Here is a 24,968-nt window from a genome sequence, read left to right on the forward strand (position 1 = left end):
TAAGTGCATGTCCAGGTTTCTGCATTTGCTTAGTCAAAGCCTCATTGGCCAATCTGGGCATGCTTCTGCAGGGAGCTGAGACCCAGGCTAGTTAGCTAGTTAGTAACCTTGGTGATGAATACCAGTTTAACATGAGGCGACATTGTAGTGGTAGAATCAGACACGTAGCCGGAACTACTTCCCTGACTGGGCGCAGGGATTTGACGCAGCACCTCCAAAGCTCCATTGGAACTTGGGTCAACAGATCCAAACATTTGTTGAGGACTAGAAGAGCAACTGCTGCTACTGATGAGGAGGAGGATTCCTGCTGGACACACCAGCATCCTGGACCTGAGCTAGCTGATGCTAACACTTCCCACCCACTACCAGCCATTGGGCTAAGCTAACTAGCCTGAACCTGAGCTAGCTGATGCTAACACTTCCCACCCACTACCAGCCATTGGGCTAAGCTAACAATCCTGGACCTGAGCTAGTTGATGCTAACACTTCCACCCACTACCAGCCATTGGGCTAAGCTAACTAGCCTGGACCTGAGCTAGCTGATGCTCACACTTCCACCCACTACCAGCCATTGGGCTAAGCTAACTAGCCTGAACCTGAGCTGGAACACAGGGAGGATGAACTACAGGTTGTTGAAGTCAAGGGGCTACCCAGCCCATACCTTTCATTATGCTAAGCTAAGTAGCAGCCAGCTGGTCTGAAGTTTTTCTCAGCATCAGTTGGCACCAGTGCAGTGCTGTTTGGACACATCTGTGTTGACTTGTCATCTGCATAAATGTGATATGGAACCAGTCCGTTTTGGTGAATCTGGGTTTGCAGGTGAAGATGAAAGCCCACCTGTGGTTGGCGATGTGGGGATGTCTTCATTTCTGTCAGGTCATATTGTGGAAGCAGCACTTTACACAAGCTCATCAGCTGATTGTGGTGTGAACCTGCAGAGTGTGTGTGACATTTCTCTCACAGTCTGTAATGGACATGTCTCCATAGCGACTCTGAAGGTTCGTGCCTGTGAGCCAGACAGATGTGGTTGACATTCTGACACTTCTGTGTTGGACATTTGAAGTTTTTATTCCCAAATCTCTGTAAATGTTTGAGGCTGAAGTAGGTTAGTGACATAATCATGAAATAAACTAAATGCTGAGTGTGCAGAAATGTGGCCGTTGAAACGATCACAGATGAGAGGGCGAGCTGACGTGGTCCCAGTAGGTTAATGACACAAGCACATGATCTGGTGCGACGTGCGTGAGTGTCATTGTGACGGGACAAAGCACCAGTGATCATTCACTCAGCGTGTGACTGCGCCTTCCTCTCTGCCGCCGCGTCGATGTGGGTCACAATGCAGGTCGTCTTGGTGAGTCCTTGAAAAAAAGCACTGTGGGGAGATTCACTGCTGAACTGCTGACTCTTTTACAAGTCACCCTCAATGTTTGTGTGTTTGTGTGTATATATACAGTATGTGTGTGTATATATATATATATATATATATATATACACATATATATGTATATATATATACATATATATGTATATATATGTGTGTGTTTATGTATTTATATTTCTATATGCGTGTATTTACATATATAATAATATATAATTTATTTCACCAGACAGGAATAGACCCTTTAAAACGTGACACTGGCAGTGTATTTTACACTTTCTATATGTAAAGAGGTCAACAGGCGCTTCGCCTGCGAGTCCCTCCAGGACCATGAATGCAGCCTGGAGAACCCGAGCTGCTCCACTCAGGCTTGGCAGCTCATTGACTGAGGCTCATGAACCTCCTGGTGCTGTGTGTCACTCACACATTCATGTGGTGGGAGAGGAAGCGGTTTGCCGCGGCTGCAGAGTCGAAGGCCCGCGTCAGCCATGAAAGGTAACAGGTGTTTCTCGGGACCTGAGCTCCTTCATGTTTCCTTCTGACCCCGAAAACTGCCTCCTCCGTCCCAGGACACAGACACAGAAGAACGACACAGCAATGTAGCCTCGACAAACAGCGGCGCCTTTATCATGCAGATATTTGTTTTATCTGCTCCTGGAAGCCGGAGCGTTGTGTCTCTAGAGAAGCGCCTGAATATAAATAGATGCAGAACTGGATCCTTGTTTACTCATTCAGTAGGAAAACTGAGCTCTGACACTTTCCTACTGCGCCTTTGGCCCTGTGAGCTTGTCAAAGTTGTTTCGCTTCAGAAATAAAAATGTGGGGTTCAACATGTCGGACTGCGTGATGGAGGCTGTCAGGGTCTGCTGCACTCTGCTGTCGCCTCGTGTCACAACATAAGATGTCCGGGTTCTGTAGTTCACATCTTCCCTCCTCTGGTTGTAGTCGGCGCCATGCCTGTGCAACATGTGCTAATTACCCGCGGCCATGATGAAACCTGGGTGTTTTGAGGCTGCGCTGCGTGAATTACACTGACGGCAGTTTTCATAGGAGGACATGGATCAGATCTGTTCCTGCTGGACACGTGTCGTCCGACGTGACGGGAGCCCCAATCAAGCATGTGATCGTGACCTCAGCCCCTTGAATCCAACTTAAAAAACAATTTATTAAAAAAAGTAATGAAAAAGCAACAAAATATTGAGTGTAAAGTGAATGTGTCTGTATGTCCTGATTTCATCCTATAATGTGGAGTTGCTGCTTGATGTTATTATGAAGTTCTCGCATAACTTCTGCACCTAGCAGGTGAAGACCTCAAGTAACCGTTGCCTTGATGAAACTAAGTCGGCTCACATGATGTCACATGATGCACAGAGTTCGCAGCAGGTCTTCCAAAAACCCCTGATATTTTGAGATGTTGCTCTGCTCTTCCCAGCAGTGCTGGTGGCCTGTTATTGAAGCCCTCCTCTCTGGCTGGGTGGTGACCTTTGGAGGGCGTCTCCTTGGAGACATTTGGGCCAGGCAACTCCTCCGTCCTTGCTTCAAATACATTGAGGGCAGCAGTGAAGGGGCAGGGTGTGTGTGTGTGTGTGTGTGTGTGTAGTGGGGGGTGTTGTCACACATTTATGGGGGCAGCTGAGAGTGGGTGTTGCCTGGGATTACCTTCATGGCTGGGGACAGTTGGACTTGTCGACTGAAATGTGAGTTTGGTTGCAGGCTGCAGTGCATGAAAACCCTCAGAATGAGAAGCCATGAAGAAGCACGCCATGAATTCAGCATCAACAGAGGAGCCGTGTGTCCTTGTTGGGTCTCTCCGCTCCGCGCACAGGACCCTTCAAGGCGCACAGACCTCTCTCTGCTCTGCACAAACTTCATGTATTTTGAAAATACAGTGAACTACAGAGAAATAAACACCAGGAAGACATGGAGCAGCCAAGTCAACAGCTGGCTGAGTTTCACAGAATTCAAAAAGGAATAACAGAAATACTTGAAAATCTTGACCATGTTTTTACTGCAGACTGGTGAGAATCAAGACCACAACTCCTCCGCTGGATTTTAAACAGTGTAACAGGGGATTTAAGTGACAAGAGAGGACAGATACTAACCTGCAGTGCAGCACCTTTTAACTTGTTTTTCGCTTCTAGAACTGATTGTAATTACAGATTGAATAAAAAGGATGCAAATGATCTTCATCAAGACGTTGTTACTCGTCATTATCATTCATTGTCGCATCGCTTCTTTGAATCAGTCCCCTTCACTGTTCTCCTCATTCGCCTTTAAAATCTCAAACTCAGTGATCACACCTGCCCAGCTCTGACTCCCCTGGCTGCAGCCTGAGTTCATCCCCTGGCTGCAGCCTGAGTTCATCCCCTGGCTGCAGCCTGAGTTCATCCCCTGGCTGCAGCCTGAGTTCATCCCCTGGCTGCAGCCTGAGTTCATCCCCTGGCTGCAGCCTGAGTTCATCCCCTGGCTGCAGCCTGAGTTCATCCCCTGGCTGCAGCCTGAGTTCATCCCCTGGCTGCAGCCTGAGTTCATCCCCTGCTTCAACAGAGATTGATATCCTCACGGGTTACGAGCTGTCATTCACCCTCCACCTGTTACTTGGCTTGTACGGTAGAACAAATGGTTTTGTCATTCATTAAGCAGAAAAGACATGAAACACGAAGCCTGTACGAGTTCCAGATTTCCATTCTTGGGATGCCGGGCTCGTTTCTTAGACCTGGCCCAGAAGCCAAATCAGCCGTCTTCTATAACATCGCCTGGCTCAAGTGCAGCGGTTGGGTCCATCACTGCCTGCGATGACTGATACTACACTCTGCAGTTGCTGACTTCTATTTCAAAACCAGCTGGTCCCAGCGTGCGGTTGCATTCCTCAATACAGAACAACTCCAGGAGCGAGTGTTTGTTCCCAGCCGCTACTGCCCTCCAGTGGCGAAAAGAGATAACGGCGCTTGACTGCCTCCATAAACATGGATCTCCCTAAACGATCTTGTCATTGCAAGGGAGACAAAAAGATAACATTTAAAACACCTTCGCTTTTGACGGTCCTCATCCGCTTCAGTCGCATCGCCATGTTTGTATCTCACTTCTACAACTGAGAGACACGTGCGTGGTCTTGTTTTGAAAGTTCACAGGAAGTATGACTTGTGCGCTGGTGTTGTGGGTCGTGGTTGCCAGGGGTAACGTGGCCTAACCAAGCGACGCATCGGGAGCCTGCTGGTATTCTCAGTGTCTGTTCCCTCCTCATGGCGCCCAAGGCGGCTAAGAAGAGTTCGGCTAAGAGGTCCGGTTCTGCTGCTCAGGTCCAGAAGAGGGAGGAGGCGGGGCTCACCTGCGCCCAGTTCGAGGAGGTCAGAACCGTCCCTCGGTCCCGCCGATGGGGGGGAGTTGTAACCGCCAGCGCGGGTCAGCTGACTCTGACCAGCATGTTTAGTCTAGAGACGAAACTCAGAAATTAAATCGAATCTTTCCAAATTCGAAGTAACGGTTCCGAGCCAGGGACCAGATCGGAGCCCCTGTCCCTCCGGACAGGTGCGGTCTAGTCACTGGCCCTGCTGGAGCGTGACAGGCGGAGGGGTTGACGTGAATGGAGACCCGAGAACTCATCCCCTTCTCTGCAACGCCTCTACCTGTCTGACTCCACCTGGCCTTCCGTCAGCATGGGGGGGGGGGGGGGGGGGGGCGACTCTGCCTTTGAATGGGGGGAGTGGTGTGACTTAAGGTGTCCTGAACCTCTCCAGGAGTCCTGGCGGGCCTGTGTGTGTATGGTGGTCGGGGGGAGACCCCAGGACCTGCAGCTGACCCGGGCGCTGGCTCTGGCGGTCAAGAAGCCTCTACGCAGACTTTTCACCTTGTTGACCTGGGACAGCACCCTGGAGAAGGTCGGTCCGGGCTCTGGTTTACTGGTCAGAACCAGCGCTGAAACAACAGTCAGCTGATCAAGGTTTCGCTCCTTCCTGCGTTCCAGACTCACGAACTGGGGACCCCCAAAGCGAGGAAGGCTGCCGGCGGGCCCCTGTACTCGGAGGTGGGTGAGGACGACAGCAGACACCTGCAGCGGTGGCGAGGCAGTTTCGGTTGTATGTGACGATGTGTGTGTTGGTGGAGGTCACGGAGCCGGCGAAGGAGCTGCTGGATGCAGGAGAGGAGATCCCCTGTGACCTGGTGGCCAGGATCCTCAAGTTCCAGCTGCTCCAGATCAAAGCCAGCGATCAGCTCAGGCGAGCGGCGGAGCAGGTGAGTGTGGACCGGGGCTCAGCGGGGGGCAGGTGAGTGTGGACCAGGGCTCAGCAGGGGGCAGGTGAGTGTGGACCGGGGCTCAGCGGGGGGCAGGTGAGTGTGGACCGGGGCTCAGCGGGGGGGGCGGTGCTCAGCATGGACGTCACTGCTGTGCGTTTGTCTTCGAGGCTGAGGAGAGGACAGCCAGCGCTCATCTCTTCTGCGGGAAGGACGACGGGAAAAAGATCAAGAACCAGACCTCGACCCAGGAGGGCAGGGAGAAGAGGAGCAGGCTCAGACGCCGGGATGACGCCGAGCCGCCGATCTTCATCGGTGTGTGTGTGTGTGTGTGTGTGTGTGTGTGTGTGTGTGTGTGTGTGTGTGTGTATGTGTGTGTAACTGCTAACCCTTTATTATCCCTGCTCTCTGCTGTGTCACAGACGACGAGCCGCTGGATGGTCCCCAGTGCTACGTGCTGCTGCTGGGTTTCCACCAGCCGCGCCTGGTCCGGGCGCTTGAGGCCGTGGGGGTGCACGTGTCCGCCGTGGTCCGGCTGAGTTCAGAGGGCAGGCTGTCTGAGGAGCAGCAAACGTCTGAAGGCAATGAGAGGAGAACTTCTCCATTTCATGCACATAAAGGATGTCCACATTTGTGGGTCTGTGGTTAGGATTCATGGATCAGTCTCACACAACTGTACCAGAGCTTTCTGATTAATGGCTGGACGCTACTTCCTCTGTGGGATAGACAAGGGGTCACAGCATCCTGTGTGACTCCAGGATGACCTGACCTGTCTGTGGAGGTCACAAGTCAGGATCACTGTGCCAGGCGCTCAACTGTGACGCGTCAGTCCCAGTTTTTCATGAGTTGTGAGCTTGATAGAACTGATCACATGTATTGTGTGTATGTTAACTTAAGCCGTCTGTGTGTGTGTGTGTGTGTGTGTGTGTGTGTGTGTGTGTATGCCCTGAGCAGATCTTACTTGGGAGGTGGCTGCTCAGGCCAGAGATCTGGATCTGTTCTGGTCTGGGTTGAGACCAGTTCTTGACAGTGGGCCACCAGACTCGAAGCTCCATGATGTGGTTCAACTCAGCTACACTGTCCCAGACCTCCTGCCTCCCATCCCCACGCAGGATCCGGAGGCTCAGGTAACTTTGATCTTCGTTTTCTCAGTACTTCTATTGAGTTCTGATCATTTGAATCTGTTTGTCCGGTCCAGCTGGAACTGGGGACCCGGGTCTTCCAGGGTGTGGCCAGTCTCATCTATGAGTGTCTGGACTGGCGCAGGCAGCATCGCCACTACCTGGACAACATCAGACTCCTCTGCGTGCCCTCTGTTGTCCTGTCACATCACCTCCAGCCCGCAGAGGTATCAGAGCATGCCACTGGCTGTGCCACACCTCCACACAAACCGTGAGCTAATGGAGCCGGGGGGGGGGGGGGGGGCTTAGGTCAGAGGCTCTGGGACGCTGACCGATAGAGAACTGTAACTTGTGTCATCAGGAGGAAACACGCTTGGCAGCTCAGGCATGCCCCTCCCTGGCTGTATGACTACAGAGACAGGGTTTGAACCCAGAGGTTGAGACCCTGGTTTTTGGTGCTGATTCTGGACTCGCTACAATTGTTCTCCATTCACTTCCTTTATCTTCAAGAATCCCCACAACCATCACGCTGGTCACCGTCCAAGTGCATTTACCTTTCAGCTGCATCTTAAGACCTGAGAAAATTAGAACTTGAGTTCATTGAAAATGTGTGTTTATCACCCTTTGTGTGTGTGTGTGTGTGTGTGTGCGTGCGTGTGTGTGTGCGTGTGTGTGTGTTTCCAAGTTTGCCCCTTCCACTCCGCTCAGGCCACCGTCCTGCAAGAGGAAGTTGAGGCCAGAGAGGAGTCCCCGAGGTAAACGTCGGCGGTGGGGGCGCTCAGCCTCCCGGTACTGGTCAGGATAACCCTCTGAAGCCTTCTGGCTCTGCTCCCTCCACAGACCTGCGCCGCTACAACAGCCTTCTGGACCTGGTCCCTCCTGAGTGTTGCTCCGTCCCTCTCATCTTGCACTGCATGCTGGAGCAGGTGTGTGTGTGTGTGTGTGTGTGTGTGTGTGTGTGTGTGTGTGTGTGTCTGTGTGTGTGTGAATTTAGTGTGAAGTGCTGCGTCTCCTGTGGACCATAAGTGGGTCTTCATTTTGTGTCCAGGTGGTCATTTCTATGGAACCTGAGGAACTGGAACCACAGCCGGAACCTCAGCAGGGTTCCCTGTTGATAGATCATCAGCTGGGAAGCCTCATGCTTCAGACCCTCCTGCCTCTGGTGCACACGGAGGAGCTGAAGAGCCACATGTTGAACAAGTTGTTGAGCACAGTGCAGAATGAAGAGGACAAGCAGGTAAAGACAGCAGGTTGTGTGTGTGTGTGTGTGTGTGTGTGAGAGAGAGAGAAAAAAAAAATGAGAGGCCCAGGCTACGTTCTCTGTGTGGTATGTCAAGAATGTGAACAGTGCTGATGTTAGTGTGGTGTGTAGCATTGGTGGTTCAGTGGTAGAATTCTCGCCTGCCACGCGGGAGGCCCGGGTTCGATTCCCGGCCAATGCAACACAGGCTTTTTGTCCTTGATATCCAGAGGGTGGAGAACAAACCCATCACCAGCAGGGCTCAGTCCCCCAGCTCCTTTGTCACATTACAAGTTCGATATAGTCAGTATGTGTGTGTGTGTGTGTGTATCCCTCAGGCCGAGGAAGGCCGATGTTCTCTTGTATCATTTGTTGTGTCAGTTTTCATGGTTCCCAAACAACCTTGTTTTCTAATGAAGCCACAGATTCGTAGCATCAGGAGTATTTTCTGTTGACCATAACAGTTTATAAAGACATTTCCAAAACCTTAATCATGACATTGTTTGTTTCAGGTCTGAACAAATTCCAAAGTTATAATATTTATATTCAATATTTATATTCTTAAAAACATTACGTTCGTGAACTTATACATTAAATGTGAAGTCCAAAAAAGACTGTAATACCTGGTAATTCCCGTTGACCATATTTGATTGTCTCATCATTTTCATTGTCTTCTGTTCTCCGCGTCAGAAGCTGTTGGAGGCGTTTGGCACGGAGACGACTCAGAAGAAGCCTGATGCCCCCCAGATTATCAGACACCATGACAAGAGGGCGCTGCGCCTGAGGGGCCGAACAGTAAAACACAGAGATTTTGATCCCCAGCTCCTCATGGGCTTTTGACTGTAGCTGCTCCTTTGTTTGCACTCTCTCAGGCTGATGAAGGTTTTGACGTTGCGGAGGCAGAGTTATCCATGATGAAGCTGTCACCACCGTGGAGGCTGATCCACTCTGGAGCACAGCAGAGAAACAGCGCCTCCTGCTGGAGGGTGGTCAAACAGCAGCTACAACACTATTGCACAGACGGTCAGACCAGAAGGACCCCACCTCACCCCACCTGATCTTAGGAGTTAAGTTTGTTAACATTGACTTCCTGTAACCTGCAGATACGGTGTCATGGCCAGAGGTGCAGCGTTTCTTTCATCAGAGTGTGTTTGAGAGTATGTCACTGACTCGCCTGGATCAGGAAGGTGTTCTGTTGAGTACTGCTGGACCACTGGAACCAGACCCAGTAATCCCCTGGGACAACCCTCTTTCCTACGCTAAACAGCAGCTTCAGAAGCCATCGACTAAAGGTCCTCTGACATCCATGTTTAGTGTCAACATACCATTGAAATGAAGGGCAGCATTTATTTACGCAAGGCTGAAGCATGTTTTACTGCCTGATTTATGTTTCCAGCTACAGGTCGGACATGTCTAACTGAGGGCTGCAGCAGTGCAGAGGTAGTGTTTGTGTCCTCAGCTCCATGAGTACAACGGAATCATGATTGTTGTGACGAAGCTGTTTGTGTCCAGCAGAGCAGCGGGAGAGTGTCGGACATTCAAAGCTGTCGTCTGAGATCTCTGTTAGGGTGGCACTATACTGAACACCACCAGGCTGCCGTCCTCCCACAGGTGACTCCAGTTCTTACACTCCCTCTGGGAGGTGTGAACATTGAGCCTGCTGTGTGTGTGTGTGTGTGTGTGTGTGTGTGTGTGTGTGTGTGTGTGTGTGTGTGTGTGCGCGCGCGCGGATTTGTACAGTTTCTGTTTTCTGTCTGGTTGCCTGTACATCATCACATTTAGCTCGTGATGATTATATTTTTTCCATTTACTTTACTTACTTTTATTTTACTTTTTCTATGTGATTTCAGATTATGAACACCTCTCTTCCTTTCATGTTTGGACTGTTAATTTGTCACGTTGTCTCCATGCGTAGGTTCTCCAGTCCGCCTTTGAAGATTACCGCTGTCTGGACACTTTCAGAGGAAGTCTAAACAACATCCTGTACATTTTTTGTCACAATCCGATGAGTCCTAATCGCTGGTGCAAGGAATTCTGGGATATAGCTCTTCACACTGATGTCAAATTAAGGTCAGTGTAAGCTCTGATTTTCGGGGGCTGAAACTGTAAAATGCTGTCTGAAAGTGCCAGTTAGTCAGTTCGTAGCTTATATTACCAGAGTAGTGAAAAGTGTCCATGTGGTGCACCACACAGATCTTACAATCCATTATTCTTGTTTGTAGGAGTTATGTGGAGCACGTAGCAGAAACCATCTCAGAGTGGACCAGAGGGGAGGAGGAAAAGAGACTCAGGAGTCTCAGCAGTGTGGAGGCTCCAACAGGTATCATAGCTTGTCAACATGACGCTCAGAGGATGATTCTGTATTCACAACTGCTCAAATATAAAGTTAAATATGAGGTTTGTTTTGTTGCCGGACCTGAAGACAAGGCGACTGATTCAGCAGAGGACGGGGACACTCAGGGGCTGGTCTACGCACAAGGATCCCTTAAAGTCAGTACCAACTCACCGGAATCCTCAGATTTTTCTTTTGCCAGTACCAAACCAGGTCACTTTCCAACCCTTGTATGCCCGTCAGCATTCAATTAACCTGAGCCGTTGTTGTCAGCTAAAAGACCAGACTGACCTCCTGCAAAGTTAGATCTTCATAATTTGGTTGTGCTTGTGAATTCCCAGGCCTGGAGGCTGGAGCAGGACAGGCTGAAGGAAGAAGAGGCAGCCAAGAAATCTAAGAAAGGTCCCACACCAAGAGGCAAGCTGCAGCAGAAGGACAATGGGACGCTGGATCCAACCAAAAGCCCAAAGTCCTTGCCAGTAGTGAAGAAGGGCGGAGTGGAGAAGGCCAGCGCCTCCAAGTCCATTACAGCTGGAGAGGAAGAAAACAAAGAGGAAGCTTTCAGTGTGAGAATACACACACACACACACACACACACACACACACACACACACACACACACACACTCACACACACACACACCACTGACTGTGTGACAGCAGTGGGTTAGACTACATCTCTCCTTGATCACAAATCGTGTGTGTGTGTGTGTGTGTGTGTGTGTGTGTGTGTGTGTGTGTGTGTGTGTGTGTGTGTGTAGGCTTTCACCGGCTACAGCATGGATGGGAGGTTGATTCATGTGTCAGGTTGTCTCCAGCACCTTTTTCCTTCAGATGGAGGACACGTAACTGTGGAGAGCATCAGCTACACTGAAGGTACAGAGACCAGGCAGACGTTGTTGCTGTCCTGTGTGTTTCACATCATTATTTTGTCCTCCCTTCAGCAGTCACTTGCGTGACAATTCTACCAAACAGGTATTTGCTTCACTCTGGACTGTGAATGTCACTGTGATTTAAAGTGAGTCTTTGTGTGAAAGCCTGTGTGAGAGGCTCTGACGGCCAGTGGTGGCCGATGGATGATGCGGGTTTTCCCCTGCAGGTTCCAGCATGATGAAAGTGGCGCTGAAGAAGGATGGACATTATTTCTACACACACATCAACCAAGTTGTTGATGCAGCAAAAACATCCTCTGAACAAAAGAACACTGACAAGAAAGAAGACAGTCAAGGTAAAGGTGCTGATTGAATGAAAGAGAGACACAAGGCTATGTGGTCATTGGAAAGGAACACTGAAACTTTTGAGGAAATCCTCCTCTACCCCCCCCCCCCCCGAAGATTCTCTGTGAAAAAACAACTTCATCACACAGGTTCCAATGAATTACATCGACTCTCCAGTCAGGAAGGTGGTTCCTGGTTGTGTCTGATTCTCAATAACATCTTGTAATTTCTCACAGTGAATCTTCAGCACCATCTTAGCTGCTGGTCGAAGACAAAGACAAGAAGAGGATTTCCCCAAAAGTTAGCAAGATAGTGTAAACTACTATCTTCGAGTGAAAAACAAGCCTGGATGACCTGTGTGTGTGTGTGTGTGTGTGTGTGTGTGTGTGTGTGTGTGTGTGTGTGTGTGTGTGTGTGTGTGTGTGTGTGTGTGTGTGTGTGTGTGTGATTGCAGTGCCTGTGATCAGGACGAGGCTGAGGGGGGGCTCCCTCTCTGCTGTGCTGGACAGTGGAATCCACCTCTCCTATAGTGTCTTCGGATCAACAGGAGAACACACAGGTGTTGCACTCAGATCAAATCTCAGTCTTTATTTAGATTTCATTTGTTTCCCTTTTTGTTTTCAGTCATTTAATTTGAACTTAGAATTTTCTTAACTTTGCAGGAAGTGTTAACAGTGTTCCTGTTTGGATTCTTTTCTAGTGAATGACCAGGAAAGAGGGGCTCATGAGTCTTCTGTGACAAATACCTTGGCCAGCCAGATCAGATCTGCTCACATCCAGGTTTCTCTCTCTCTCTCTCTCTCTCTCTCTCACACACACACACACACACACACACACACACACACCAGAATAACAAATAAACTCTACGTCATTGTTGTCCTCTTATCCGGTGGTCCGGGTCGCATGGGCAGCAGCCTCAGCAAGGAAGCCCAAACTGTCCTCTCCCCAGCCACTTCCACCAGCTCTTTCGGGGTATTTCTTTTCTTTTGGTCATTACCCAGAGCTCATGACCACAGGTGAGGGTTGGAACGTAGATTGACTGGTAAATCGAGAGCCTCGCCTTTTGGCTAAGCTCCCTCTTCACCACAATGGACTGGTTTAGCACCCGCATCACTGTGGATGCCACCCCAATCCACCTGTTAATCTCCCGCTCCATCCTACCCTCACTCGTGAACAAGACCCCGAGATACTTGAACTCCTCCACCTGAGGCAGGACCTCCCCCCATGACCTGGAGTGGGCAGGCCACCTTTTTCCCGGCTGAGGACCATGGCCTCAGACTTGGAGGTGCTGATTCTCATCCCAGCCGCTTCACATTTGGCTGTGAACTGTCCCAGCAAGAGCTGGAGGTTATGGTTTGACTGATGAGGACCACGTCATCCGCAAAAAGCAAAGACGACATCCTCCCACCACCAAACTCGACCCCCTCCACCACCCGGCTGCACCTAGAAATTCTGTTTCTAAAGGTTATGAACAGAACCGGTGACAAAGGGCTGCCTTGGCGGAGTCCAACCCTCAGCGGTAACAAGTCTGACTGACTGCCAACAACGTGAACCAGACTCTCACTCCTCCAGTAGACAGACTGAACGACCCTTTGTAAGGGGCCGTCCACCCCATACTCCAGGAGTACCCCCCCCCCACACACACACACACAGGGTGCTCCCGGTCATAAGCCTTCTACAGATCCACAAAGCACACGTGGACTGGTTGGGCAAACTCCCATGGCCCCCCCAGCACCCTAGCGAGGGTGAAGAGCTGATCCATGGTTCCACAGCCAGGACGAAAACCACACTGCTCCTCCTCAATCTGAGGTTCGACTGTCGCCCTGACCCTCCTCTCCAGTGTCCTGGTGTAGACCTTTCCAGGGAGGCTGAGGAGTTCTGATCCCCCGATAGTTGGAACACACCCTCTGGTCCCCTTTCTTAAAGTAAAAGGATACCTGACACATAAAGATTTTGAGACTGTAATCCATGCTTTTATTAACACACGACTGGATCACTGCAACTCACTGTATTTTGGCCTGGACCACTCACTCCTGCACCGCCTGCAGCTGGTACAAAATGCAGCTGCCCGTCTCCTCACTGGCAAACGCAAGCGTGACCACGTATCCCCTGTTCTAGCTTCATTGCACAGGCTCCCGGTTACTCTTACAATTGGTTTTAAAATGTTATTGTTTGTTTTTAAAGCTGTCAATGGCCGAGCACCCCAGTAGTTGACTGAGCTCCTCCATATCCACATCCCTGCCAGAACATTGAGATCCTCTAACCAGCTACTACTGGTCTCCCCAAGAATCAGGCTAAAAACCAAAGGTGACAGAGCCTTTGTGGCGGCGGCCCCTAGGCTCTGGAGCAACCAGCACATCCGCCCTGCGGGATCGATTGAGGTTTTTAAATCCTCCCTGAAGACATACCTCTTCTCCCTGGCTTTTAATCAACTTTAAGTGGACTTATGGCAAAATTTTAATTTAAATTTAATTTATTTTATTCTGTTTATTTTATTCTATTTTATAGCATTGTGTTAATGTATTTTTAGTCTTAATTTATTTATTGTAATTGCTGCATTGTATGAGCAATTTTTTGTGCCGTTTTTATTCTGTACAGCACTTTGGTCAACCCTGGTTGTTTTAAATGTGCTCTAAAATAAAGTTTGAGTTGAGTTGAGTTAAAGATGGGGACCACCACCCTGGTCTGCCACTCCAAACACAATGTTGTAGAGACGTGTCAGCCAAGACAGCCCTACAACATCCAGAGCCTTGAGATACCCAGGATGGATCTCATCCCCCCCAGAGCTCTGACACCATGGAGTTGTTTCACTGCCTCTGCGAGTTCTGTCCCAGGGATTTGACGACCCCCCCCCCCCCCCCAATACTCCCCAAGCTCTGTTCCCGCCATGGAGTACATGTTGGTGGGATTGAGGAGTTCCTCAAAGTACTCCTTCCACCATCCAATTATCTCCCCAGTTGACGTCAGCAGCCTCCCGTCCCCACTGTAAACAGTGTGGACAAGGTGCCGCCTTCCCCCCCTGAGGCAACAGACGGTTTGCCAGAACCTTTTCAGAGCCGACCGATAGTCGTTCTCCATGGCCTCACCGAACTCCTCCCACGCCAGAGTTTTTGCCTCGGCGACCCCCATGTCTGCACACCGCTTGGCCTGCCGGTCCCGGTCGGCTGCTTCTGGAGACCCACAGACCAGCCATGCCCTGTAAGCCTCCTTCTTCAGCCTGACGGCTCCCCTCACCTCTGGTGTCCACCAGCGGGTTCGGGGATTACCGGCTGGACCCCATGGGTTAAGGCCCAACCACCAAGCGCTCGCCCATGGGCCCCTACCCCAGGCCTGGTTCAAGGGCGGGGCCCAGGTAACCCTCTGGACTGGGTACACCAACTACTTGATTTCCTTCCCATTAAGGGTCTGTTGAACCATTCTTTGTCTGGCCCTTCGCTTAAGACCAGTCTGCCTTGGGTGACCCTACCAGGGGCAAAATGCCCCGACAGCGTAACGGCTAGGGTCATTAGGGCACTCAAACTCCTCCACCACGGTAAGGTGACGGTTGCAGGAGGAGAATAACAAATAAACTTGAGTCAAAACTTTGTGCTACTTGTTGTGTAGTTCTCACACTGTGTGCATGTCTGTCGTTGTGTGTAGGAGTGTGAGGGCCAGCCACAACTGCCATCATGCCCGTTCAACAGCCTAAACCTGTCAACCCCTCATGGCCTTGTTCTGCAGTTCCTACGAGAGGACATGGAAGGTCAGTCTTGGACATTTGTGACAGTGTGTGTACACACATGCACACACAACTAAAACAGCATGTGTGAAGCATGACTTGAGAGCCACGGTCAGCTGGAGTCACTAAACTGCGTCCGTGGAATGGCTGTGGTGTTATCACCTGTAGATCGTAATCATGACCTGTGCACGTTTGCATGTCCAGGAGTTTCCTCAGGGGAGCAGGGCATGTTGGTGAGACAAAGTTTTCCTCTTCATGTCCGGGGGACACTCCAGGACCCCTTTCTTTCAAAAGAAGTGTCCCGCATTATCACCAGCCAGGGAGCTGTGATCCGAAACATGAGAGACGGCTCAACAGAGGTACTGGACTCACAGATTTCTATACAGATGGAGCATTTCTGAAGATTCTGGACAAGTTCCACCTCCAGGGGTCCTTATACACGAATGGACTGTCTGGTGAGATTATTCAGACACAAATCATTCACTGCTGGTTTGTGTGCTGCAGGTGCTGTTTGCAGACGGCTCTGTCAGCACCACCAAGGACTCTAGTCCAGCCTGGGCGTCTGAAAGTGGTGTTGAACCAGAGGACCACTGCAAAGGCTAGTCAGCAACACTTAATATAACATTTCCCCAGCCACCTAATGAGCCTTATTTGGTCCCTGCTACAAGGATGATGACACGCTGCCTTTATGTGTTTTGGATGTGTCAAAGTAGAGCAAAGCTCAGGGATACAGGGTAATCCTCCGAGAGGGCGCTGGCGTTGGCTCACCACGACTTCCTCTGGTGCTCACATCTGCACTGTAGGGGCCACGCACAAGAACATATCCACCACTCCGGTGGTGGTCTTCAAGGCTACAGACCCCATCACTCACGAGGTAACTGCAGCATGCAGAGGTCATGGCACTGTCTGATTGTAACTTGAACATTTGGCCGCAACAGTTTCCTTCATCCTGTTTCAGAATCTCAACATTTGATTTTAGGTCATGCTGAGCCGGGAAGATCTGGTGGTTTCTGTGCAGAACCCAGACGGATCTCGAAGTGTTGAACACGCAGAAGGAACCAGGATCACCACGCTCTACCAAGATAGACCACTGAACATGCCATCGCAGCCACTGAACACAGGTGACCACAGGAACCCTCAGAATCCCGCAACTTAACATTTATCCATGACAACAGGACTAGATGGAGATTAAAGTATCTAGAGCACGCTCGGTTCAGTTGAATCCACTCACTCGTCTGCGTTGGTTCAGAAGTTTTATAGTGATATATTTAATCTCCAGTCAAAGGGTTTGTGGATTGCTGATCAAACATCTTGATTAAGAAGACCTGGATAATAGCGGATGACCTGAAGAGTTAGAAAACAGACAGGTAAACTCCATTAGCTTCAGGCCAACATACGTGGCTGGCTCTTCCTGCATCCTGGAGTCACGAAGACATGATGCAGGAGGGAAATGTTACTCTTTTGTTGTACGCACATGTTAACATGCCTTTCCGCTAGGGGGCACCACGGCTTTTGAAATGCATGTTTTTGGGGGTTCAAGCGGTGAACGTTTTTTGGCTGGCGGTAGTTGCCAGGCTGTCGAACATGACGTTGGAGGAATACAGTTACCCGAAGTAAACGTGGAGTTATCATTAGGGCCTGAGCCTGAAGGTACTACCGTGTTTTTTTTGGACTAACATTGGTAGCAGAGGATTGTTAGTAACTACAGAGTTCCGCCAACTTTTGAAGAAAGAAAACCGTACGAAAGCTGGAAGAATGAAGTCAGCGTTTGTACAAGAGTTAGGGATTTGGAGAGGAAAAAACAAGCTCTTGCAGTTGCCCTGGCGTTATCAGGGAGAGCGCGGGACACGGCGATGCAAATTCCGGTAGACGATCGAAAGACAGACACTGGAATGGACACTTTGTTAGGTAAACTGGATGATTTATTCATGAAAGAGGAAAAAGACAGGATCTACGAAGCTTACTCTGATTTGGACCGTATGACTAAAGAAGTGAACGTGTCCATGGCGGACTATATTATTGATTTGAACAGCGCTATTCACAGATGAAAAAGTGCAACATGGAGCTACCCGACGCAGTTATTGCTTGTAAGCTGTTGGACACTGCGTGTGTGGATGTGACGGACAGGCAGTTAGCCCTTACTGCATGCACACATTCAACATATTGAAGGGAATTTTTGGCGGCAGCAGAGAGCATTAGCCAGGAGCCAGTGTTTGCAACAGAGCAGCGACGGCAAAAAGGCAAGTCCTGGCAGCTCAGCGCTCGGCAGAAAACTCCACCACAGCCCGGTACAAATCCGCTGGACAGGTAGGGACGACGATCAAAATGTGCAGTGTGCCAAAGTACGTATCAGTGGGCCAAAGATTGTCCACACAAGTGTTAAAATAACTGAGGATAAAACAGACGCGGAAGAATGTAATATTACTCTGTACACCAAAGAATCGCCAACAGATGCAGGAATATTCATGACCGAATGTTTTGGCTCAGCGATCATAGACCCTGCATGCACAAGGACAGTCTGTGGACAAGAGGGTTAGACAACGACTGTACAGTCGAACAAAAGAGAAGTGCAAAGAGGATGAAAGAATCAGAAACACAAAGTCACAGGCCCTTCAAGTTTGGAGATGGAGAAGTTGTCTATTCAGTGACAAGAGTCAAGATTCCTGCTAAGATTGGCAACACAAAGTGTCATATTGAAACTGAAGTGGCACCTGCGAACGTTCCCCTGCTTCTGAGTGAGACATCATCAAAAAGGGCAGGGACAGTTCTGGACATGGAACGTGACAGTGCAGTGACGTTCAACCACCTGTCAAACTGGACTTTACGAGCTCTGGACATTACTGTGTGAACATTGTGGACAGTGAGGATCAAAGTCCAGCTCACGCTGACCAGATATCAGCTACTTCTGAAGAGGAAATACTGACAATCACAGACAAGAGGAGCACAAGTGAGAAGGTGAAAGTTTTGGAGAAACTTCATCAACACTTTGGGCATGCCTCTGCTGACAAACTACAGAGACTTTTGAATAATTCTGGTAAGGAGGACACAGAATGCACCAGCCTGCTGCAAAAGATGGTTAAGCAGTGTGAAGTTTGTCAGAAACATTGGAAGACCAAACCAGAACCTGCTGTCGGCTTCCCACTGGCATCTACATATGATGGAACGGTAGCTGTAGATCTGCACGAGCTTGAGCCAGGGGTGCGGTACCTACATATTACTGACCAGTTCACTCGTTTCAGTGCTGGTAGTGTCCTGACCACCAAGAGATCGTCTGAGATCGTCAAACATTTTATCCGTGATTGGATTAGTGTGCATGGCTCACCACAAAAGTTATTCAGTGACGGTGGAGGTGAGTTTAATAATGAAGAAGTAGGAGACATGGCTGAGAACTTTGATACTGAAGTGAAGACAACACCTGCCTACAGCCCCTGGAGCAATGGACTTAGAGCGCCATCATCAAACCCTGCCTGAGATCATCATGAAAGTGAAGGCTAGTACTGGACGTGACTGGAGCACCGCTATGGATTGGGCCTTGATGGCAAAGAACTGTATGCAAAGTGTCCACGGATACAGTCCACATCAGCTGGTGTTCGTGCAGAATCCCAACCTGCCCTCTGTGTTAATTGACAGAGCACCGGCTCTAGAGGGTACCACCAAGAGTGAATGGGTTGCTAAGCACATTTCAGCCCTGCATGCTGCAAGAAAATCTTTTACAGAAGCAGAATGTTCAGAAAGGATTCGCAGAGAACTAAAGAAACAGCTGCCACCCATGGACGAGCAGTATGAACCCGGAGACAAGGTCTTTTATAACGAGTGGACTGTCCAGAATGGAAAGGGCCTGCAGGGATCATTGGACAGGATGGTGCAGTGGTTTTTGTCAGGCATGGAGGCATCTGTGTCAGACTGCACCGACTTAGCTTGAGAAAAGTTACTCATGAGCATGAGGAGCTTCAGATTACCTGTGACAAGGAAAACAATCAAGGACAACATGCAGTGGACATCAGTGAACAAGAAGAAGAGACAGCTGTTGAAAACACAGAAGCACAGAGACCGAAAACATTCACATAAAGACTGGTCAAATTGTGACATTCAGAACCTTGAGAGTGCCGTTTCACAAACTGCAAAAGTGTTGGGACGTGCTGGCAAAGCGACAGGAAAATATAAGAACTGGTATAACTTGGATCTGCTTGAGCCTGCGGAGGTGGCAGGTAACGGTGAATCAGCTGATTTGTCGCTGTTGGAGGATCTCAACATCCAGGCAGATGTTCCCAATATGGATACACACGAAGATGTTTTTGTGACTAATGATGTGTCTTTTGACGAAGCAAAGGAAAATGAAATGAAAAGCTGGAGACGGAATGGGGTGTTTGAAGAAGTTGAAGACAGAGGACAAAAATGCATCTCCACCAAGACGCATACATTCGGCGCCTGCAGCCCGTACTCCTTACTCCATCACGAGCAGCAGAGACAGCAAGGAAGAGCAGCTCAGATCCAAGATGGGCCAGCTTCTTTGGCTGGCCAGACAGAGCAGGCCTGATGTCTGTTTGATGCAAGTAATTTGGCATGGAGTCTCAAACAGGCTACCGTACAGACCATGAATGAAGCAAACAGAGTTGTGAGTAAACTCAAAGCCAAGTCGGTTGAGCTGAATTTTCAACATCTTGGAGAAGACAGTGACTTAAAGATGGTTACATTCACTGATGCGTCTTGCAAATCTCTCAGGTGGTGGTACTCAAGGTGGGCACCTCATGGGCGGTTCTCTCCCATCTCGTGGCAGTCAAAGAGAATTAGGAGAATTGTCGGAAGCACACTTGCAGGTGAACACTGGCTGTGTCTGAGGGGATTGACAATGCTATTTTTCTGTCAACCCTGTTTTCTGAACTTCATGCTGGCAGTACTGCTCACCCTGTACCGACAATCCGTGTCACTGACAATTTCTCTCTTGTCGATGCACTCAAGTCAGCTGAGTTTGTGGCTGAGAAAAGGCTGCGTTTGGAGATCAGTTCAATCAAAGAACTGATTGAAACTCAGAACGTTCCTCAAGACCAACTTGCAGACTGTCTAACCAAAAAAGGAGCATCCTCAGCCTTGCGTCTGAGGGCTCTCTATGAAGGACGTTGGACTGTTTAACGAACTTATTCATGGTTTGCTTGAACTCACTAAAACCCTCAATGTGATACTGTTCTAACCTAATGCTTTATGGAGGTTTAGCTGGTGGATTATAATGAGGTTTTTTTGTGTGTGCTTTGTTTTGTTTTTTAAGAAGAGAGTGAGTTTGTTACTCTTTTGTTGTACGCACATGTTAACATGCCTTTCTGGCTACGGCTCTTGAAATGCATGTTTTTGGGGGTTCAAGCGGTGAACGTTTTTTGGCTGGCGGTTGTTGCCAGGCTGTCGAACATGACGTTGGAGGAATACAGTTACCCGAAGTAAACGTGGAGTTATCATTAGGACGAACAGGAGAAACATCTTAGTGAGCTGAATACTACTGGGAGTGAGGACTTGAAGGGCAGAATACACTTTTTGGTGGAAGTATCACTTCTGATATGTTCATAATGGTACTCATGAGAAATGTCAGTGGGGAAAAAAAGAGTTTTGTGATTTTATCCTTGCAAACCCCCTCAAGACATAATCCCAACAGGAACTTTCAGACAGCCAACAAAAAGTCTCATCATAATCTGCCCATCCATAACATCCTCACAAAAATGTTCTGCTTCTGCTGGTCAAGTTTTATGGTCCAGTCTAATAAAATATCACATCCAAAAACCATTGGTGTATCTATAAACACGCACAGACGCATGGTTCACACCTCAGCTGAGCCAAACAGCTTCCATGTCCGGTCACAGGAAGCAGCAGTGAGTGAAACCCAAGCCTAGTGGGACAGCTTGTGTCCTGGACTGCGGCACGTATGGATGCGGTAGATGGAGATGTGCCGCTCAAACAGACCCTTGTGCTGCAGCGTCTGTTTACCATGCGATTGAAACAGACGCTGTTGCTATTTTCAAATAGCAGCTATATGGTTTTACTGCCCAGACTTACTGGGCTCATATCTCTGCAGAGCAAGCAAACTGCTGCTACACGCACGCATACACACACACACACACACACACACACACACACAAACACACAAGTGTAATGCATATGCGACCTGACTCCCTGTGTCTGTCACCTCTCCAGGGCAGCAACATGAGAGCGAATCCCTGAAATCAAACTCTGGCTACCAGGATCAGTGTGATTCTGAGGACGAGACAACCAGGGACAGAACAAAGAACTTGTGTGACGAGGAGGCTGCGGACCCTGAAGGGGAGAGTATTGAAAGTAGCGTAAACAACGGCGTGTTTGTTGGTGAGAATGGCAGGACGAGAGCATGTGGGAGTGTGTCAGCCACGGAGCAGGTGGTGGTGGTGGAGAAGGAGGGCTGTGCCACTGTGGTCATGTACCCAGAGCGACACTCAGCTCATGTGTTTCTGGCAGATGGAACTGTCATCACGGGGAACAACAGTGCAACCTATGAGGTCAGCGGTAAATACCAGTGTCACCTGACAAGAATCATCCATCATGACACATTGGTCTTTTCTCAGACTTGTTTGTGTTTGTGTGTCCCAGGTGTTCCCATCCAGCGGTGGACTCCTTCTCATCCAGCGTGACGGCAACTGTGTGTACTCAACCAACCCTCTTGTGACCCCCAGCCCTCAGGGGGGCAGCACTACCATCCGACCTGGAACTTACACCATGAGTCACTCAGAGAGAGTGGCCTGTGACATCACAGACCCAGAGGGAAACCACTTCCAGGTCAGTTGTGGTAGAGGGGGGTCACTGTCTGAAGGCCCATTTATGCTCAACGTTCAATAGGCATACGATACGGACGGAGCCTTTTGTCCGTACTCTACGTTCATTTCTGTACATTTACGTGAAGCTTATGGATACGGACCAAATGGAGCAGTACCACCGGAAATCGTGGGGGCAGCGTTGCTGTCAGTACTTGAAACGTAGCTCTGGTGAGTCACAAAGAAGAAATAGCAACGCTGCTGAACTTGTCTAGGAGAGATTGTGCAGGTTTATGTCTTTTATGCAAGATATACACGATGAATACCTCCTCCACAGTCGCAATGTTTGTTTTTCTGTTGGTTTTTGTCATAAACTTGTGGCTGTGGGCTGCCCCCTGGTGGATGTATTGGTTAACATCCATGCCAACATAAAGGAAACATGGAAGTGTGTGAGCAGTGATACGCTGCGTCCGAATTGCCAAGTACCAAACCTACGTCCTCCTGCAACAACCTACCGCTACAGCCTACTCCTACAGCCTAAACATGGCGGCACCATTCAGACACCCTAGAAGATTGGTGAAGCACGACCTCTGCTGGCAGAGCACAGATACCGCAATTCGGTAGACAGCACCAACGAAAGCCCCACCTGCTGGCCTGACTGTCGTACTGCACTCCACCTTTCACTCATTCTCTATTATTAAGCACATTGACGCACCTTTAGTCATCAACAACGACAATAAATGTTGATGCTGCATAAGAATGGGAGACTGTTGGTGGCGCAAACTTGGCTTGCGGGTCCACAAGTTTTTAGGGCAAGAAGACAGCGAGCCAGTCCGCGGTGCATTGTGGGCCATAGGTTGCTCCGCAGGACGCACCTGAACCCACCTACAATGTGGGCGTGTTTAGGCTGGAATTTAGGTTGCGATGTAGGTCGCTACTCGCGCCAGTTGTGGTTTTGGACAGCCTACGACCTGAGACCTACGATCAGACCTACTTGGCAATTCGGACGCAGCGCCAGGAAAAGCGTTTGACACCGACGCGCACATGTATGGTGTCATGTAGCTGTCATAACCATGAGAGCACAAATACAAACTAAACGAGCACAGAATCAGTAACTGAGGGCATAAAATTAAAGTTTTTGTCTCGAGCATGTAAATTGTGACAGAGCGCAGTTGTGGAAGCGGTGGTGCTGCTCGCTCTCGATATTTTTTCCTACGGAAAAAGGCTCGACAAGACGATTGCCGATCGAAGTTTGTAGGCGGTAGGTGGCGGTCCTGCTCCGGACATGCCATTAAACCACATAGAAGGGGTAGAAGAAGAAGTTCGTCGGCGGAATTCCCTGTTAACTGTCAGCTGTTTAAATCAATTTTTCTTGCGTGACTCCATACCTTCCTGAGATAGGTGCTGTGTTAAGACTGTTTGCTGCCAACTGTTGATCTAAATAGGACTTCACACAAGAACGCTGAAAACAAGAATCAAATCATGGAGCTGTGCAGTTTTGGCGCCGCTGACCATTAACAGGCGTATCCCGCCGACAAACTTCTTCTTCTACCCCTTCTTCTTCTACTCCTTCTTCTCCTTCTATGTGGTGTAATGGCATGTCCGGAGCAGGACCGCCACCTACCGCCGACAAACTTCGATCGGCAATCGTCTTGTCGAGCCTTTTTCCGTAGGAAAAAATATCGAGAGCGAGGAAACATGCCAAAGTGAGCGAGCCTGTAAGTTAGAAGAGAGAGCGAGCAGCACCACCGCTTCCACAACTGCGCTCTGTCACAATTTACACGCTCGAGACAAAAACTTGAATTGCCACAAGATTATTTTTGACCTCTCAATTTGATGTTTTTTTATGCCCTCAATTCCTGATCTGTGCTCGTTTAGTTTGGATTTGCGCTCTCGTGATTATGACAGCTACATGACGCCATACATGTGCTCACACGTACGCTGAGCATAAATGGGCCGATAGACTCATTGAAACTAGGACAAATAAAAAAGTGTTGTCACCGTAACAAACGGTTCATTGTGAGTGGAACTGGTGAGACTCCAGTGAGCCCGGCTCACCTCCAAGGTTGAGGTGTTAGGAGCTACAGTGTGAGGGCCACAGCGAAGGGTTGTGACGGCCTGTGTCTCAGAGAAGAGTCATAAACTTGACAACACAGGTGAGTTGTGTGTGTGTGTTCATGTGCTGCAGGTGCTTGACGATGGGCAGATATCTGTGCAGAATGCCAGCCTGGCTCCAAGGACACTTCATCATGATGATGAGGAGGAAGAAGAGGTTCACTTCAAACCCAGAGAACATTGTCCCAGGTGGGCTTCCATCCATACGCAGCACTGTGCTGTTTAATTTAGGGTCAATTTCAAGAGACTTCACGCATGAATGCTGGGTTCGTCCCCCAGTAGTTGACAACTGCTCTGTTTTGATGGAACATGACAGAAGCATGAAGAAGTCTCTCGTGTTCTAGGCTGTTCCTCCTTCATGAGGACGGTTCTGGTACTGAACTACTGAGCTCTCAGGCTGTGGAGGAGCTGCTCTACCAGGCCTACTCTGACCCAACTGTGGCAGTGCTGCAGGAACCACTGCCAAACACACAAGGTGCACCATTCAGTGTCTTTGCAAGACATGTCATATTTATAATGCAAGTTTAGTTGAGCGCCTGATGCAGCCTAATTGGAGCTAAAGTTGACTTCCTGCTTGACGCTTGATCCACAGCTTTTCCTGTCTACTATCTAACCTCAAAGAGAAAAAGATGTTTGATTCCCCAGAAAAAAAGAAGTTTGTGACTCTTGCAGATGACGTTGGCATCACCATCCTAAAGCCCAGCCATCAGAGTGTGTGGTCCAGCTGGTTGCTAGGGAAACAGAACCCAGACATCACCCCTCCCAACCTTAGAAACCGCAGCTGGCACGACTTCCCCTGCAAAGAGGTTGGTACAAGCACTGGACATACTGGTCGAAAACAACACAGA

The 24,968-nt window shown here is 49.3% G+C and overlaps 1 protein-coding gene and 1 non-coding gene across 8 annotated transcripts in view; both read left to right on the forward strand.

Moving 5' to 3' along the window:
- The first annotated feature begins 4,527 nt into the window (after positions 1-4,527).
- The window catches only part of spag17 (sperm associated antigen 17), a 29,957-nt gene continuing 9,516 nt past the window's right edge, over positions 4,528-24,968 (forward strand). For 2 of the 7 annotated variants that reach the window (XM_086196679.1, XM_086196678.1), the window contains exons 1-34: positions 4,528-4,725; positions 5,116-5,256; positions 5,343-5,402; positions 5,483-5,611; positions 5,782-5,926; positions 6,034-6,192; positions 6,566-6,738; positions 6,810-6,959; positions 7,418-7,487; positions 7,573-7,658; positions 7,781-7,969; positions 8,663-8,767; positions 8,845-8,995; positions 9,076-9,264; positions 9,369-9,412; positions 9,485-9,583; positions 9,888-10,042; positions 10,195-10,292; positions 10,395-10,462; positions 10,646-10,870; positions 11,065-11,179; positions 11,403-11,531; positions 11,975-12,079; positions 12,221-12,300; positions 15,160-15,262; positions 15,443-15,597; positions 15,743-15,836; positions 15,949-16,112; positions 16,218-16,359; positions 21,416-21,753; positions 21,845-22,030; positions 24,194-24,309; positions 24,465-24,595; positions 24,793-24,926. In XM_086196679.1, the coding sequence (XP_086052805.1) occupies positions 4,621-4,725; positions 5,116-5,256; positions 5,343-5,402; positions 5,483-5,611; positions 5,782-5,926; positions 6,034-6,192; positions 6,566-6,738; positions 6,810-6,959; positions 7,418-7,487; positions 7,573-7,658; positions 7,781-7,969; positions 8,663-8,767; positions 8,845-8,995; positions 9,076-9,264; positions 9,369-9,412; positions 9,485-9,583; positions 9,888-10,042; positions 10,195-10,292; positions 10,395-10,462; positions 10,646-10,870; positions 11,065-11,179; positions 11,403-11,531; positions 11,975-12,079; positions 12,221-12,300; positions 15,160-15,262; positions 15,443-15,597; positions 15,743-15,836; positions 15,949-16,112; positions 16,218-16,359; positions 21,416-21,753; positions 21,845-22,030; positions 24,194-24,309; positions 24,465-24,595; positions 24,793-24,926 (4,533 nt within the window). In that variant the 5' untranslated portion in view covers positions 4,528-4,620. The remainder of the gene's footprint in view (positions 4,726-5,115; positions 5,257-5,342; positions 5,403-5,482; positions 5,612-5,781; positions 5,927-6,033; positions 6,193-6,565; positions 6,739-6,809; positions 6,960-7,417; positions 7,488-7,572; positions 7,659-7,780; positions 7,970-8,662; positions 8,768-8,844; positions 8,996-9,075; positions 9,265-9,368; positions 9,413-9,484; positions 9,584-9,887; positions 10,043-10,194; positions 10,293-10,394; positions 10,463-10,645; positions 10,871-11,064; positions 11,180-11,402; positions 11,532-11,974; positions 12,080-12,220; positions 12,301-15,159; positions 15,263-15,442; positions 15,598-15,742; positions 15,837-15,948; positions 16,113-16,217; positions 16,360-21,415; positions 21,754-21,844; positions 22,031-24,193; positions 24,310-24,464; positions 24,596-24,792; positions 24,927-24,968) is intronic. The other 5 variants (XR_015111715.1, XR_015111714.1, XM_086196675.1 and 2 more) reach the window with 4 other exon arrangements.
- On the forward strand, positions 8,104-8,174 carry trnag-gcc (transfer RNA glycine (anticodon GCC)). Its single transcript has one exon. It is a non-coding gene; the product is annotated as a tRNA-Gly (tRNA).

Source organism: Aulostomus chinensis, chromosome 24 (genome assembly GCF_037954235.1).
Source record: "Aulostomus chinensis isolate RoL2024-O1b breed Wild chromosome 24, RoL_Achi_v1.0, whole genome shotgun sequence".
In the NCBI taxonomy this organism is placed as follows: Eukaryota; Metazoa; Chordata; class Actinopteri; order Syngnathiformes; family Aulostomidae; genus Aulostomus; species Aulostomus chinensis.